The 18,540-nt window shown below is 45.4% G+C and overlaps 1 protein-coding gene across 1 annotated transcript in view; it reads left to right on the forward strand.

The window, feature by feature from the left end:
- The window catches only part of MXRA8 (matrix remodeling associated 8), a 73,258-nt gene that overhangs the window by 47,198 nt on the left and 7,520 nt on the right, over positions 1 to 18,540 (forward strand). The window contains exons 3-7 of the mRNA XM_075328980.1: positions 11,298 to 11,603; positions 12,782 to 12,883; positions 13,755 to 14,246; positions 16,844 to 17,002; positions 17,380 to 17,410. Coding sequence (XP_075185095.1) covers positions 11,298 to 11,603; positions 12,782 to 12,883; positions 13,755 to 14,246; positions 16,844 to 17,002; positions 17,380 to 17,410 — 1,090 coding nt within the window. The remainder of the gene's footprint in view (positions 1 to 11,297; positions 11,604 to 12,781; positions 12,884 to 13,754; positions 14,247 to 16,843; positions 17,003 to 17,379; positions 17,411 to 18,540) is intronic.

Genomic DNA, 18,540 nt, shown 5'->3' on the forward strand with positions numbered 1-18,540 from the left:
GACAGAAAGCCTTACTATGTCCTGATTTCAGTGCAGGTCTCCTTCCACTCTACGGGGATATGTATGACGTTGGATGACTGCTTGACTCAGTTTATTAGGTAAGTCGACCCTCTTTGTGAAGGCTGATGCAAAGATAAAGAAGAGGGCTGACTTTGCTACTGTAATGAGCTGACCCGGACAGCCAGCCTGGGTTTGCCAATTGCCCAGAAATTCCTGGACAGTCTGTAAAAATAGGGCACCTTTTTCCCTCTCCGAAATTCTGTTTTGCTTTGTCCATAAATTTTAATAAGGTGGAGAAACATATGTCTTCAATTACCATAATTGTATAGTACACATTCAATGCAGTTAATGTTTTCATATCGGAATTATGTAGGAATATATCACAAAAAAAAAAATCAAAATTTTATTATCGTTTTCTAAAGTTTCTGTAAAACTTGTTGGTCGCCAGTGATTTTAAATATGTTCTCCCGTAAAAAATAAAACATCAAGTTGGCAACCCTGCAGTCAGCCCTAAAGAAGTGCCTATGGGAGGGAACTGTCACTCACGATGAGTGAGATGAAAAGAATCCACCAAGGATCGGCCTTTTGGAGTAGTCACCCTTACGGCATAGTCCTTGGCAAGAGTAGAACATACTTGGCTGAAATGTTACAGCCAGTGTTTTATACATGTTGCCCATGGTTTGGGCAACATGTATTAGTCAACAGATTTCCTTTAGGCTAGTTTCACACTTGCGTTGGACGGGATCCGTAGCATTGCGTTGTGTGACGCATGCAACGGATGCGTTGCATATAGTGGCACAACGCATGCTACAGATCATACAAAATAACGCAATCCGTTGTAGTTTTTTTTCCTTGACTTTACACATCTAAGCATGCGCAGTTGTGTAAAGACAGCTGCGTTAACGGAATCCGTCAAATGACGCATTCTAACGGAATCCGCCACCATAGGCGTCCATTAAAAAAACAACGGACGCCTAACGGATTCCTGCAGGTTGCATTTTTTTGACACTCCGCCAAGCGCAGAAAAACGTTACATGCTGCGTTCCATCCGCCCGACGCAGCGTCAAAATAACGACGCTGCGTCGTCCAGCGGATGCAACGCAGACACTTGCGTTACAGTGCGTCGTCCATACAAGTCTATGGAGAATAGCGCAGTGCGTTAACGGACTGCGCTATTCTCCATAGTGACGGAATGCGCTGAACGCAAGTGTGAAACTAGCCTTAAAGAACACCTGCCAACAGTGGCCAGTTTTTTTGCTTATAATTTATTCCCACTGCTCTTCTGAGTATTCAATTTTTTATTTCATTTTTTTTATTCATTTATTTTTTTTAAATCCATCATACCGTTACAGAAATACAATGAGGAGCAATAGGGTAACAATGTTTTGAGCTTTTGACTTTCAGGTTCCATATCTCACCATCCACTACAGCTCTGAGCGTGAGACGATCTTCATTTTATAGACAATCATCTTGGCTATCTCATACATGAATATGGCTTGTCTCACTGCATTGTTACTGTTTTGCTCCTTTTTACTGTTCTCACATTCTCTAATAGCTCAGTGTGTTATTATGTTGATTCCCAAGTAAAAGGTCACTGAAAAGGAGGAGAAGCCATGAAGAAGATTTCTCAAGAAAAATGAAAAAAAATCATCCAGCTCATCGATAGCGGTCTCTCAGCCAAGAAAATTGCAAAACTGCATCAAGTGAGGTCATGACAGCTTGAAGACTATGAAATGAAGACCGTCCATCCATTCAAAAGCCAAGAGGTGGACGTCCAGGCAAAATATTGGAGTCAACAAGTCGGCTCCTCACAAGGTCTAATAGTTCTTTGATGACAAACCCGGCAGTGGAGGCGGCTCGTATGCTTCACAATTGTGTGATCACAGATGTCCATACGAGCATTGTGTGATGCACATTATACAAGTCTGGAATGGTGACCCGAAAAAAGGTGAAGAAGCCTCAACATCATCATAATAAGTGTTGAATCGAGTTTCCAAAAAACTACAAAAAGTGGACAGTAGATGATTGGAAACGGGTGATTTGGAGCGATGAGATGAAAGTTAATAGACGGTTATGATGAAGGCAAACGGGTCTGGAAGAAAGAAGGGAAAAAAGCGCTAATGGATTTTGAAATGGAAGGAGCTATCAAGTTCAGTGGAGGAAGCATGATGATATGGACATGTTTCACAGCCAAAGGCGTTGGATACTTGACCAGGATCGATGGTAGTCTCAATACTACAAGATGAGTTACTTCGTACACCCAAGGACGGGTATGAAAAGGAAGACATAGTGTTCCAGCAGGGCAATGACCCGAAGCATACATTGAGATTGGCAAAGAAATGGGTCAATGACAATGAAGTAGAGGAGCTGGATTGGCCCCACAGTCCCCAGACCTCAACCCAATCAACACTTATGTGTAGAATTGAAGAAAAAGCTGTATACATCCCCAAGAGAGCCGACCAGTATGTACCAACATTGGGAACATGTAAAGGAGACCTGGGATCAGATTTCGGTTGAGACATGCTTGAATCTGATCAAGAGCCCAGAAGGGTTCAGGCAGTTGTGAAAGCCAAAAGGTGGATTTACAAAATACTAAGAAAATAATAAATTTAAAATTATACAATCTGCATAACTAATCATATGAAAAATAGTTGCAAGTCAAATTTATGTATGAGATAGTCAAGATGATTGTCTATAAAGTGATGGTGGTCAAAGCTATAGTGGATGATGAGATATGGAGCCTGAAAGTCAAACGTTCATAACATTGTTACCCTTTTGTTCATTAGTATATTAGCTTTTTTAATAAGCTAAATTTATGGTCTTTTCTAAGGAAGCGTTGCACATAGGATAATTATGCAAAACAGCCTAAGAACACGCCCCTGAGGATCCAGTGAGCTACACTTTCTAAATAAATATGCCCATATCTCTGGAACAGTGTGACAGATTTTAAAAATAAAAAAACCTGAATACTTACAGGAGCAGTGGGAATAAAATAAGAGCAAAAACTGGACATGTTTGATCGAATCATAGGTCCTTTTTTTTTTTATAACGGAGTATTTATTAATTTTACAAAAAACATTACAGGGAAAGATCACTCCAAAAAAAAGAATGCATACAGAAATTCAATGCAAATCAAGTAAGAAATATACTAAAGACAAATGGAATTGAGAAGACAATGACACATGAGGAAGAAAAAGGGAGGAAAGACCCCAGGGGTTTGAATGATATTCTTTGCTAGGTAATTACCTTTATTAAATATTCTGAGCTGACGGGTCCTTTTTATAGCATTTTACCTGTCTGTAGCCACCACTAGAGGGAGCTAAAAGAAGACAGATTTATGCAAACTCTATCGTAGTCAATAATTTGAACAATGCTTTTACCTACAACAACAACAACGGGAGTAATAGAGGCAATTATCACTCAAAATTGGTAATTTTAAGAAAATTTACATTTTAGAGACCAAAGGGCCAGTGGTTTGATTATATCGAAGTAACAATATATTCATTATCTTCAAACTCTCCCTGAAGTTCGGGACAAACTTATCTAGAGCCTTTGTTTCTTTGGGGTCCCGTAAGGACGGAAACGCCTCTAAAAATGTTCTTTAAAGGAACGTTATTTTGATTCTAGTTATTCAATATTATATTTCACGGATTGGATTTAGCAGTGTTATCTTGACACTATAGGGCAGTATTACGTAGACTGAGAATACAAGAAAAATTGTCTAAAATGTCTTATTGACATAAATAAATAAAATCTTTATTTTTATATAGCGCTAACATATTCCGCAGCGCTTTACATACATCAGGAATAGTGTTGAGCGAGTATGCTTGTCACTACTTGGTACTCGCACGAGTATCACTGTACTCGGGCTACTCGGCGGGGACCGAGTAATTTCGCGATACTCGTGCTGTACTCGTGGTCTTCATGTTGGCGCTCTTTTTACAGCCATCCCTTATGCAGGGATTGGCTGGCAGACCACTGCAATGCCACAGCCCTGTTACTTGTGGAATTGCAGTGATTGGCCGGCCCTCACAGCATGACCGTGCCTTTAGCCCGACACTTCCCCGCTTGGCTACGGCCCCTCCCGCACTCCACTCCGCGTGTATATATATATGCACGCTTACACACACACGCACGTTTTTTTTTTTAATTTACAGTTTTATGGTTTCTACATGCTGCCGGGGGTCATTTCAGAATAATACTCGGGTCTCCCATAGGATAACATTGGGCTCGGTGCTCGGGCCGAGTACACGAGTATTTTGGGATGCTCGGCTCGAGCCTCGAGCACCCGAGCATTTTAGTACTCGCTCATCACTAATCAGGAACACTGTCCCCATTGGGGCTCAGAATCTAAATTCCCTATCAGTATGTTTTTGGAGTGTTGGAGGAAACCAGAGAACCCGGAAGAAAGCCACGCAAACACGGGGAGAACATACAAACTCCTTGCAGATAGTGTCCTTGGTGGGATTCGAACCCAGGACCCCAGCGCTGCAAGACTGCAGTGCTAACCACTGAGCCACCACAAGACTGAAGTGCTAACCACTGAGCCACCGTGCTGCCCGACATGACGACATGTTTTACATTAGACCTGGTTTGTTAGTTAAAGGGGTTGTCCCCTACTTTTACACTGATAGTCTATCCTTAGGATAGGTCATCAATGTCCGATCCAGTACCCTGCACCCCGCAGATCAGCTGTTCTCGGTCCCGGCAGCTGCAGCAGTTCTGGTGCTGCTCCGTCTTCTGATAGCGGCTGGGTACGGCACATCCGCCTCCTATTGAGTTGATTGAGAATCGGATGTGTAGTACCTGGCCGTGGCCACCATCAGAAGATGGAGCAGTGTCGGAACTGAGCATTTCCAGCTACCTCCTGCCGCCACCAGGACCAAGAGCAGCTGATCAGGGTGCGGGTGCCGGACCACGGCCGATCACACATTGATGACCTCTTCTAAGGATAGCCCATCAATGTTAAAGTAGTGGACAACCCCTTTAAGGGAACATATAAGACCTGGCAACTTTTGCATCCTTAGTAGTCCATTCTCTTAATGCTTTCTGGTCATGTATCCAAGACTAAACTAAGAAGCAAAGGTAGACAGCAAGCTTCAGACATAGCTGGGGACGCAGTTATCATCCGGCCCCAACATCCATCTGTTTCACCTTCATCGCACATAGTCCTGCAATGTTTGTACATGAAATACCTTAGGGGTTTTTTTATATTAAGCTTTTTCTATTCCAAATCCTCTGTTTATAACTGCAGGAATAAAATTTGCTGAAGTAAGCAAAAGTATGCACATTGGCAATTTCTCTATTTTTGTGGATTGAGTAGTCCTGGGAAGAATTTCCGAAAGATATTAACCTCTTCAATGAAAGTCTGGTTATGGAATCTTAGTATTTTGGTTTGGGGTTTTTTGTTTTGTTTTTTTTCCTTTAGCTAAATATTTGTTATATTGACCTATTGGAACAGTTCATGGCCATGCATGGACACGTTCACATAGAGTTTTTTTTAGTGTATTTGTGGCGCCCCTGAGGCTTCAGTCGCCACAGGGTACTGCATCTCCCTTAAGATGTAGTACTCATCCTGGGTAAGGAGGGGTTAATCTCTGGTGTTTCTCACATTCACACACCACAAACAGTTAGGTGCTTTCCCACCGGGGAGATGGCCTGGGGTAGATAGGGGGGTGGCCATCACGAAGCATGGGACTTTCCCAGTCACTGGGACAACCACTTGGGGGGGCACCAGTTGGGGAAAAGGGAAGGAGCATCTTCACACATAGCCAGTTAGCCCCGGGCACAGCTTGGGGTAAGAGACACACCTGGAACCTGGGTGTAATCTTCTTTGACCTCAGACTTCTGAGAGCGCCATAGGACCCATGTCTTTGAGCGGATAGCTCGGCCCGGGTTCTTTACAGCTACACGGGAGTCCAGGGTCTGCGATGAGTGCTGAAACACCCGCGGTCCGTTCCACATTCCACCTACACCGGGATTTGAGTGACCCCGACCAGAAAGGACTCACAGTGGGAACACCGGCGGTGACCTTGAATTGCTCGTGATCAGCTGTGGCCCATCACGGCGGTGACCGGTATCTCCTGGGTAAATCAGGACTGTGAGTAAAGAAAACCTTGAACCCGCAGAGCCTGTCCTTGCCGGCGCCGCCAACCCCGTAATCCGGCACCCGCCATTACTACTCCCCTCAACATCCTCCCCAGGGCCCGCTCCAACTGTGGGGAGCGATACCATCCCGGCTGCTACTACCATCCGCCCCGGAGGACAGCGACAGCAGCGGTGGCTAAATCCCTGGCCACATACCGCAGGTGGTATCACAAAATCTAACCTCCATTATCATCACCACCACCCCCTCCTTTATTGTACACCTTGGGGCCATGAAATTGGGCAAAAGGGCCACCCCATGTCATCCCCGTGACCCGACGAGTAACAAAGTTAACCATTTGCCCCATGGGTGCTACATAGTTATTGCTTCCTAAATTAAATTTTCTCCCAAACTGAAATAACTTTCTAGTCTTGATCATTTTTTTTTATCATTTTGTTCATGCAGAGTTCTTTCTAAAGCTGAGTAAACTGATACAAATCCATCAGAGCTCCTGTTTCTTAAGACTCTCTGCTCTTCTCCTTCCTTCTTAGTGTTAGAGATAGCAGGTGGGAGTTGTACACAAATCTCCACAGTAAACCATGTACAGTGTCAGGGAGCGCAAAGAAAAAATGCTATAAATATAAGTGCTGGAGGAAATAAGTGCAGGATAGAAGCTGTGCTGAAACATGAGCTAATTAAGACATCACCTTCAAAACATACAGTGCTCATACCGAGCCTATATTACCAAGACAGACACACAGACCTCATACTATATTACTGGGAGAAAATCTCCCACAAAAAAAACCCCAAAAAACAAAACTGAAACTTGGATCAGGCTGCAAATTGCATATTTGGGTGTGTGAAAATTAATGAAGGAACAAATATTGCAGACTGAAATGTGGCTTCCTGGACTAGCCAGGTCGTCACAGGTACTACAACACACACCCCCACCCTGAGACAGGCACATCAGCAAGACACAAAATCCTTGTTGCCTCCCTCCAGGGGCTGATGTCCACACCAGGTGGGGTGGAGCCAGGCAGTTGGCCCCACCCACCGAGGATTTCACAGTCCTGGAGGCGGGAGAGGAAGTCAGTTAGGGAAGTGAAGAAGTGAAGTAGCAGCGGAGGAGTAAACTGACCATGTCCGGGTGTGTGGCCCGGGCACTGAGAGCAAGGTTGGTGGCCGTCTGCAGGAGAGGCAGATCAACGCGGAACCGTAAGACCGGGGACGGGCGGTGGCCCGCCGGTACCGAACCGGGGAGCAAAGTGAAGCCAGCAAACACAGGCAGGGCCTACGGACCCTGACCAGGCTTGGAGTCGCCATTAGAGGTCAAATCCGTCAGTGACCGGAACTCCAGGGGTTTCCTAACAGCCAAGACCCGATTGAAGGCAACCGTCCGACCAGCAAAAGGAAATACAGCTACCGCCACAGCTAGAGTTCCAAGGGCCAGAGCCTGCGGGCAAAAGGGCTCCTCCGGCACATATATACGCTGGGGAGCGGGTTACCGGTGGGAATCCATCGGGACCGAACATACACAAAGGTGCAGGGAAAGGCAGCCACCACCAACCGTCCAGGAGAAGCCACAGCAGCCGGCTGCGGGACCCGTCCATCCAGCCGTTTGGTTTACCAGAGACTTTGCGTACCTTTGTGGCTGAGTGAGTACTACCGTGCCATCCGGCACCGCGCTGCGCAGTCCAAGCGACCCTGCACCCTGCCAACCCTGCCTCCCCGTAATCTCACCGGGCCCCGGGACCACCAACCCCTACCCACGGAGGGGGAAAACAACATCCCAGCTGCTCCCTGCCATCGCTCCCGGGATCCCCGTCACCAGCAGCGGTGGTGCCCAACCTCACCACAACCCGTGGGTGGCGTCACGGACCAAATCCCCAAACCAAACTACCCCCTTTCACTCACAGGCGAGGAGCGCCGCTCGAGTCCCCGGATCCGACCCACCGCTCGAGCCACCGAGCAGCCATCGCAGCAGCGCAGCGGCGTCCTTCCCCGCCCGCGACAGAAACAATTTTAAAAACTTAAAATTAACCACTAATTATGTAAAAGTATTTTTTTCCGTGTCAATAGCCTTTAGGTTAATTAGCGAGGGGTCTTTTACTTGGGGAATTTCGCTATTATCTAGACAGAGTCAAGAATCCTACTCGTATCAGTGCAAAAGGCACTAATTTATTGAAATAAGCAGTGATGTGCGCAAAGTACAGTTAGGTCCAGAAATATTTGGACAGTGACACAAGTTTTGTTATTTTAGCTGTTTACAAAAACATGTTCAGAAATACAATTATATATATAATATGGGCTGAAAGTGCACACATCCAGCTGCAATATGAGAGTTTTCACATCCAAATCGGAGAAAGGGTTTAGGAATCATAGCTCTGTAATGCATAGCCTCCTCTTTTTCAAGGCACCAAAAGTAATTGGACAAGGGACTCTAAGGGCTGCAATTAACTCTGAAGGTGTCTCCCTCGTTAACCTGTAATCAATGAAGTAGTTAAAAGGTCTGGGGTTGATTACAGGTGTGTGGTTTTGCATTTGGAAGCTGTTGCTGTGACCAGACAACATGCGGTCTAAGGAACTCTCAATTGAGGTGAAGCAGAACATCCTGAGGCTGAAAAAAAAGAAAAAATCCATCAGAGAGATAGCAGACATGCTTGGAGTAGCAAAATCAACAGTCGGGTACATTCTGAGAAAAAAGGAATTGACTGGTGAGCTTGGGAACTCAAAAAGGCCTGGGCGTCCACAGATGACAACAGTGGTGGATGATCACCGCATACTTTCTTTGGTGAAGAAGAACCCGTTCACAACATCAACTGAAGTCCAGAACACTCTCAGTGAAGTAGGTGTATCTGTCTCTAAGTCAACAGTAAAGAGAAGACTCCATGAAAGTAAATACAAAGGGTTCACATCTAGATGCAAACCATTCATCAATTCCAAAAATAGACAGGCCAGAGTTAAATTTGCTGAAAAACACCTCATGAAGCCAGCTCAGTTCTGGAAAAGTATTCTATGGACAGATGAGACAAAGATCAACCTGTACCAGAATAATGGGAAGAAAAAAGTTTGGAGAAGAAAGGGAACGGCACATGATCCAAGGCACACCACATCCTCTGTAAAACATGGTGGAGGCAACGTGATGGCATGGGCATGCATGGCATTCAATGGCACTGGGTCACTTGTGTTTATTGATGACATAACAGCAGACAAGAGTAGCCGGATGAATTCTGAAGTGTACCGGGATATACTTTCAGCCCAGATTCAGCCAAATGCCGCAAAGTTGATCGGACTTCATAGTACAGCTGGACAATGACCCCAAGCATACAGCCAAAGCTACCCAGGAGTTCATGAGTGCAAAAAAGTGGAACATTCTGCAATGGCCAAGTCAATCACCAGATCTTAACCCAATTGAGCATGCATTTCACTTGCTCAAATCCAGACTTAAGACGGAAAGACCCACAAACAAGCAAGACCTGAAGGCTGCGGCTGTAAAGGCCTGGCAAAGCATTAAGAAGGAGGAAACCCAGCGTTTGGTGATGTCCATGGGTTCCAGACTTAAGGCAGTGATTGCCTCCAAAGGATTCGCAACAAAATATTGAAAATAAAAATATTTTGTTTGGGTTTGGTTTATTTGTCCAATTACTTTTGACCTCCTAAAATGTGGAGTGTTTGTAAAGAAATGTGTACAATTCCTACAATTTCTATCAGATATTTTTGTTCAAACCTTCAAATTAAACGTTACAATCTGCACTTGAATTCTGTTGTAGAGGTTTCATTTCAAATCCAATGTGGTGGCATGCAGAGCCCAACTCGCGAAAATTGTGTCACTGTCCAAATATTTCTGGACCTAACTGTATATAACATAGCCTGGCCATATGGATTTCTATACACTACAGTTACAGCCGGTTGAGAAGACCCCAGTATTATAGGTTAAGCACAGTACTGTCACAAGGAAATGTATGCAGGTATCGCCAACTGTCCTGGTGGCGTCAGGATCTGTGGAAACTACAGATTCTGGGACTCTGCCTGCTAACTTCTCTGATGTCTGTGTTCAGCGCAGGGAGACATGGGTGTCAACCCACAGACTTAGGCAGGCTAGCAAGAGTTAATCTCTGCTGGGCTGCTTGTTAGTGTCTTTGATCTCATGTTGTGGGGGAGCCAGTCACATTTGCTCTCCTCCAATATATGCTGACTAGACTATTCTATTAATGCCAGCTATAGCTTACCTATACCGGTCTGGTGAGGTGTTATGATTCAGACTTACTGGTGGTTGTTGTGCATTATTGCTGTGAGCAATTGTGGTGTTAACCCTTGTTGTCTTTTTGTTGCTGCCTTCCTGCTCTTGCTTTTCTCCTTATGTGGGCGTCACACGATACGATCTATCGTGCGATCGCACGAGCGATCGTACCCACCCCCGTCGTTTGTGCGCCATGGGCAATTAGTTGCCCGTGGCGCACAAAGTTGTTAAACCCCGTCACACGTACTTACCTGCTGAGCGACGTCGCTGTGGGCGGCGAACATCCACTTCTTGAAGGGGGAGGGACGTTTGGCGTCACAGCGACGTCACACAGCACCCGGCCAATAGAAGCGGAGGGGCGGAGATGAGCCGGACGTAAACATCCCACCCACCTCCTTACTTCAGCAGGTAAGCTGTGTTCATCGTTCCCGGGATGTCACACAGAGCGACGTGTGCTGCCCCGGGAACGATGAACAACAGGACGTGCGATTTTTAGAAAATGAGCGATGTGTCAGCGATGAACGAGAAGGTGAGTATTTCTGCTCGTTTATAGCTGTCACACGCTACGATATATCAAACGATGCCGGATGTGCGTCACTTATGACGTGACCCAGCCGACATATCGCACGATATATCGTCTCATGTGACGCCCGCATTAGTCTTTTACTCTTTGTTCCTGTGAGCTTACAATATGTCTGAGTTTTGATTTCCCCTTTCTGTCTTAATCTGTGTTTCCATAGATTAGATCTGGTCAGAAGGACAGTAAGGCACAGGACTCTGGCATCTCCACCTTCAGGGGTAATCTGGAGGTCAGGGATAGCCTAGGGTCCCGAAGCGTAAAGGACAGTGTCCCTCACTATCCTGCAGTCACATTGTGACAAGAATTTGGATATTTTGAAGATGCAAATGACATCTGTGATGAGCCAAGACTATTTTCCTGAATTAAACAATTTCTTATTATTGTCTCCGCAGTGCCTTCCAGCCAACAGAATCCAGAGAGTGTGGTCGTTTCAGTATCTAACATCAGTGCACCAACGTGGTCTCAGGCTCATTTAGTATGTCAGAGTTATCGCATGGTGTGGACACAGGACAGCATTACGGACAGGCAAAGAGTCGTACACTGGGATCTCTATAGCAGTCAAGGAGTGTACCGAGGAGAGCGTCTTCTGGACATGTTCTCTGCGGGGGAACAACGCATCTACAGTGGATACAACCAAGATCGAATCATGGTTTCGAGATCTGCCTTCCAAAATGGCAATTTTTCTTTAGTGATAAAAGGTATGGCAGTGTGTATTCCTAAAAAACTAAACCACTATGGCCAAAACCTAAGCCACTTATTAGCCACTTTCTTTACCAACTATCTACTGTTGGAAAAAGGCACATATCTATCAAGTTCAACCAAGAAATGGGAAAGGATAAAGGGAACGGGGTTTAGGTATATCAACAATTTCCTTCTAGTCCTGGATCACCTATTTCCATGATTCATAGAGTTGGGTTGATGCACCTGGTGATCAGGCTGATGTGGCACCTCTCTCCTTGGAGCTTGCATAGGCATAAACTGTTCACATCATGCACCCCCTCCTCTTTGCTTTAAAGAGGACCAACCACCAGGATTTTCATATATAAACTCAATCCAGTGCTATACTGGCGCTATCATGCTGATTCTATACATACCTTTAGTTGTGAGATCGGATGTATACTTTCTGAAATACAGGCAAGTAAAGTTTGTGAATTGCACTGTTATTTGATTGACAGGTGCTGCAGAATTGACATACAGGCAAGTAAAGTTTGTGAAATTCACTGTTATTTGATTGACAGGTGCTGCAGAATATCTAATAGGTGGGTCGGGTTTTGCTAGTTATTCCCACCCCTGTCTGTCTGCCTGTCCTTCCGCCCTCCCTCCACCCCCCGTAATAACAGATACAGGGGGATGAAGGATAGGCAGGGGTGGGAATAACTAGCAAAACCCAACCCACCTATTAGATATTCTGTTGCACCTATCAATCAAATAATAGTGCATTTCACAAACTTTACTTGGCTATATTTCAGAAACTATACATCCGATCTCACATCTAAAGGTATGTATAGAATCAGCATGATAGCTCCGGTATAGCACTGGCTTTAGTTTATATATGTTTATATATGAAAATCTTGATGGGTGGTCCTCTTTAACTAAAAATATAGTAATAATGACATATATAATCTCGGAGAAAACACCAGGCATCCATGTCAGTAGTGGTGTACGGTTTAGTGGGACTTCGGTTTACACATTTTTAAGATGGTAAATAGGATTAAAAACATGGCTGCTTTAAAAGCGGTGCCATACCCATCCACGAGATGCGTCAGATTTTGCAGTTATGTCTGATTCCCCAGATAAACTCAATTCAGCACATAAAAATCTGAATACTAGAACCTATTTTTATAACTATGTCTTCATCTTTTTCGTCGCTTCCTAGGAGTATCAATGAGTGACCAAGGACTGTATTCATGTAACCTCCATCATCACTACTGTCATCTTGACGAGACTGTGAGGGTCCAACTAAATATCACAAAGTCAGGTAAGGAAGGACTGATATACCAGGTTCTAAGGCATTTACAAATTATCCTATACTTCTTCAGACACTAAAGTTGGTCAAAGGCTGCTCAATCTCCCCAGTCCTGCATGCCCACTGTCTTGGGGTAAACGTTGAGCTTGCTCTCACCTTCAAGCCACATATCCAAGATCTTTCTACTTCCTGCTAACTCGAACTCACAAATATTTCCCGGATCCATACATCCATTAACTAAGATTCAGTAAAAATACTACTACATCCCCTCATCATCTCCTACCTTGACTACTGCAACTCCCTGCCTTTTAACACTGTTGTATCCCTCCAATCTATCCTAAACTCTGCTGTCCGACTGAGCCAACCCCCCGCTATTTCACGGCCTCTCCACCATGCCAATCCCTTTACTTGCTCCCCATTGCCTAAAGACTCCAGTTCAAAAACATATCCATGACATGCAAAGCCATCCACAACCTGTCTCCTCCAAACATCTATAACCTAGTCTACCGGTACTTACCTGCACGCAACCTCGGATCCTCACAAGATCTCCTTCTCTACTCCACTCTTATCTCCTCTTCCCATAGTCGCATACAAGATTTCACCCGTGCTTCTCCCATACTCTGGAACTCTCTACCTCAACATATCAGACTCTCACCTACTGGTGAAACCTTCAAAAGAAATCTAAAGTCCCACCTCTTCCGACAAGCCTACAACCGGCAATAACCCTCAGTCTACTATACCGCTACCCGACCAGCTCTACCCTCATCTACTGTATCCTCACCCACCCCTTGTAGACTGTGAGCCCTCGTGGGTAAACTCCTCTTTCCTCCTCTACCCTGTATAATCTAATATAATGTCTATTGTATGATATTTCTTCTTCTAGAACGTAAGGTGAGGATGTACTGGGATGGAGAAAAGGCCGTTGTTGTTGCTCTGGTTGGAACTGATGTTGTCCTTCCTTGTGAGAATTGGAACCACATATGGACTGATCGATATCGTGAAGAAGACCAGCAAGTGGTGCACTGGGATCGTCAAGCCCCAGGAATCCCTCATGACCGAGCAGACCGTCTGATTGACATGTATGCTTCAGGAGAGAGGAGGTCTTATGGTCCCCTCTTTATCAGAAGGAAAATGAATGTGACAGATACGGCTTTTGCTTATGGAGACTTCTCACTACTCATATCAGATTTGACAAAAGGAGATGAAGGGACTTATTCATGTCATCTACACCATCATTACTGTGGGATCCATGAACGCAGGATTTTTCACTTAACTGTCTATGATGCACCAAGAGAGCCCCCAAAAGAGCCTCCAAGAGAGCCACCAAAAGAAGAAGAACCAAAGAGCCCTAGCATAGCTGCAGCACCTGCTATAGGTAATCTAATATACATGTATATATATATATAAAGCTGAGTGTATGTGTGTCTATGTATGTGTGTCCACTAAAGGAATCCGCACCATCACATTTACAATGACAAAATTTTCCATTCATTTGACTCAGGGAACGTCATAGACTATGTTTTGAGGGGAAATTTAACCTCATGCTTTACAGTTATTGACCAAAAAACCTGCCTCCATTAAAGTCAATGGAGCTGGGAGCTACAGGTCATTAATAGGAGTTGTGATTGGTTGCTATAGGCAACGAAGCACATTCTTAGTATAAGAAGCTTATGTGTGAGGTGATATTATCAATAAATTCTAATCATCGCACACTCACAAGTAGTTTACAAAAAGTGTTCAAAGTTTATTAACAAATGAACAAATGTGGTATAGGGCAGTGTAGCGATAGTCCTGGGAGTGGACCCACTGGACCATGCACCGGACTCCGCTGTGGCACCGCCTCGAGCGAACCCCTATACAGGGACTGTAGAGCGTAACCCCAGAGGGCCTAGATGCACGGAAGCTGGGATCAGCAAAATTCACAGGATAGCGTCTTATAGAGTCTGTGGTGGATACTGGACCAGATCTGGGCCAGGTACAGGTTAAAGGGATCAGGCTGAAGTCCAGGAGTGGAGACTGGTGCAGGTTACTGGGATCAGGCTGAAGTGTGTGCTCAGCATGGTACTCAGGATCTGTAAACAGAGAAAGAGTTACTCCAAGCACATGGCATAGAGGGACCTGAACAACTGGGACGCGTTGAACAAGCACCAGCCAAGGTAAATAGGAAGTCTTATATACCCAAAGCTAATTAGTAGTCAGATCCCGGACAGCTGTGCTGGCCCTTTAAGTCTAGGTGAGTGCACGCGCGCGCCCTCTGAGTGCATGTGTGAAGCCCGCAACTCGGAAGTCAGAGCTGAACCCACAGGAGGAGAGGCAGGACGCTGGAGCGCAGGTATCTGCAGTGAGAGTGCGGCTCGGCGTCGGGACCGACGGGGGAAAGGTATGGACAAGGTAGCAGGAGGGCGAGTTCGGCGGGGAGCGGGGACCCCAGGGGGCAGAGCGACGGGTGGTGGTCGGCGCGGTCGGACCGGGAGCGTGACAGGCAGTAGGTGGTGTCGGGAAATGAGCGACTAAAACAACGTTTTGTCCCTGCACGGGTCTTGTTCACATTGTCGCTCAGATATGCAGTGCAAGAGGCGCTCCCGTGCCTAAATCCATTAGTGGTAACTAATGATGGGTACCTAGAATGGTGTAATAAGAAAATAGGTATCTTCTGTGTCCTGGTTAATATAACGCACCAGCGTCTTGTAGTGAGAGGGTTCTACTTATTATAAAGCCTTAAGAATGGAGATAGTGACTCAAAATATGCCCACGTCTTGTAGTGGCAGGGTTCTTATCATTGTACAGCCTTTAAGATCAAGTTGATAAATCTGAATCTTTGAGGTAATATGATATCGGTGGTGAGATGAATAGAGAGAGACAGAGACACACAGAGAGACAGACAGACGGAGAGAGACAGACAGGGAGAGAGACAGACAGGGAGCGAGACAGACAGGGAGAGAGACAGACAGGGAGAGAGACAGACAGGGAGAGAGACAGACAAGGAAAGAGACAGACAGGGAAAGAGACAGACAGGGAAAGAGACAGAGACAGACATGGAAAGAGACAGGCACGGAAAGATATAGACAGACACAGATACAGAAGAGACAGACAGGGAAAGAGACAGACAGGGAAAGAGACAGACAGAGAGTGACAGACAGAGACAGGGAAAGACAGACAGGGAAAGAGACAAAGAGACAGACAGAGACAGGGAAAGATAGACAGGGAAAGAAAAAGACAGAGACAGACACACAGAAACAGACACACAGACAGAGACAGACAGGAAAAGAGATACAGAGACAGACAGGGAAAAAGACAGACAGACAAAGAGATAGAGAGACAGACAGGGAAAGAAACAGACAGAGAAAAAGACAGACAGGGAAAGAGACAAAGAGATAGAGACACAGACAGACAGAGACAGACACAGAGATAGAGACAGACAGAGAGGGAGACAGATAGAGGCTGGGAGAGTGGGAGAGAGATAGACAGTTACTATACCAGGCAACGCCGGGTACTATAAATAGTGTACCATGTAATAGAAGGGAAATTAAGAATCGAGCATGTTGGTTTTCAGCATGCCCAATCCTTTGTTCTTTGGAGGAAATAAGTCACAAAAAATATGTAACATTTTGGGGCAAAGCCGAGAGGAGGGATGACAGGAGTGCTGTGAGAACTGGTTGCCAGGGAAGGTAATTTGCCAAAAAGCTCCTTTGACTTTGTCAGAGTATTTAATTAAAGGGCTATGGCATTAATCTGGGTAATGAAAAGTCTAGTTATGACTAGTGAACATGTCCCTATGAATAAACACTTTCACGATCACTACAGCGAAGGCTCAGTGATTAAAGAACGGGGTCTCTCAATGCAAAATCTGTTGCTCAGCCTCATCCCTACACACCATGGATTATATATGAGAGTATTTACTAATAATGTGAAACGCATTTCAATCCCCCTTCTTTCGTGCTGATTTCAGTGGTCTAATTCTCCTATCCCCAGATACCACCGTCATCCGGGAAAATAAAGTAATCAATGTAATAATTCCGGAAAACAGACTTCACTTCTTCCAACAACTCGGATACATCCTGGCGACCCTTCTGCTGTTCCTTCTCCTGCTTACAGCTGTGATTCTCATCACCCGCAAACATCGCAGGAAAGGTAAATGTGACTCACAAGATGGGACGTGTAGCACATAGGACAGACCGCCTCAAGGGGACGAGTCTCTGCAGGTGTTAATATCCATGATGCAACCCGGAGAGACGTACAATACCTCTTCTGTATCATCCTAAAAAGATCGTTTACATTGTAACCAAGTCTGAATAATGACTATGATATACAAACGTTATGGGGGCAATGATCAGTATTGTTGAAAGCAGCAAATTGTGGCAAATTTAATCAGTGATTAAAGTGGTTGTCACTTGTCACATCTGGGAAATTTTTGGAATAAAAAGTCTTCCAGATGGGACAACTTTGTCAGGTTCCGAAAAAAAGTGCAATTGATGAAACAATTAATATTTGTTTCCTTTTCTTTCTAGGTTATGGATATAATTTGAATAAATCTCAAGGGTACGTACTCCATTCATTCACTTGATCAAAGGAATTTGGAAAGCAAAATAATTTTAAAAATGAGATACCGTATGAGACACACTTTTCCTCCCAAAAATTTGGGAGGAAAATGAGGTGTGCGTCTTATAGGTTGAATGTAGCTTAGTAGAGAGGGTAGAGAGGGGTCACAGCAGGCAGGGGCGATGCTGCGGACTGTGCTGTGCGCTGGGCTGTGCTGTGGGCTGTGGGCTCTGCTGCGCTGCACTGTGGGGTCTGCTGCACTGCGGGCGGTGAAGCAGGGGCCGCCATCCTGAATGTCAGTGGTGCAGGCTTTAAAAAATAACGCCCGATGCCATTTTCCTTAAGTCTGCTGCCTGGAGATCAATGGGCTGAAGGTGGCGCGTGCGAAGATGAGATCTTGAGCCAAGAGTTCCATCAGCGCGTGCGCAGATGGAACTCTTGGCTGAAGATCTCATCTTCGCACGCGCCGCCTTCAACCCATTGATCTCCAGGCAGCGGATTTAAGGAAAATGGCGCATGCGCAGATGAGATCTCGGCTTGTGATTGAGCTGATAGCTCAGTCTGCGCATGCACCAACTCCAGGCCCCATTTCTTTGAATCCTGCACCACTGACAGTTCCTTGATGCTCCTCCTGCCTAACAGAGCCGCCGTCCGCAGTGAGCATCTGGGTCACCTGCTTCACCGACAGCAGCATCGCCCTACTCCAGCACTGCCCCTGCCTCCTCCGACCCCACTCTACCACCGCTCCTGCACCACCTCCGGTAAGACACCACCGGATTATAAGACGGACCCCATACTTTTTTTTCCTTTTTTTTCCTCCAAATTTGGGGTGCGTCTTATAATCCGGTGTGTCTTATAAAACGAAAAATACGGTACTTTAAAGGGGGTTCTATGAGATTAGAAGAATGGATCTACTCTTTTGCAACAATCAGCGCTACTCTTCATCGTTGGATGGTCTGGTATTGTCTGGCATCACCCATCAATCACAGTCCAAGTATAATCCACGATGTTGAGACCTACCCTGAGTCAGCTCACCTAAACTGACCTACCTCACAGGCATAAATGAAGCTGCTGAGTTTGGGTCAGAAGAAAAATCTGCCGGTCCGATATCGCAGGTCTTACATGGACTG

The sequence above is a fragment of the Anomaloglossus baeobatrachus genome, chromosome 11, assembly GCF_048569485.1.
Source record: "Anomaloglossus baeobatrachus isolate aAnoBae1 chromosome 11, aAnoBae1.hap1, whole genome shotgun sequence".
NCBI lineage: Eukaryota > Metazoa > Chordata > Amphibia > Anura > Aromobatidae > Anomaloglossus > Anomaloglossus baeobatrachus.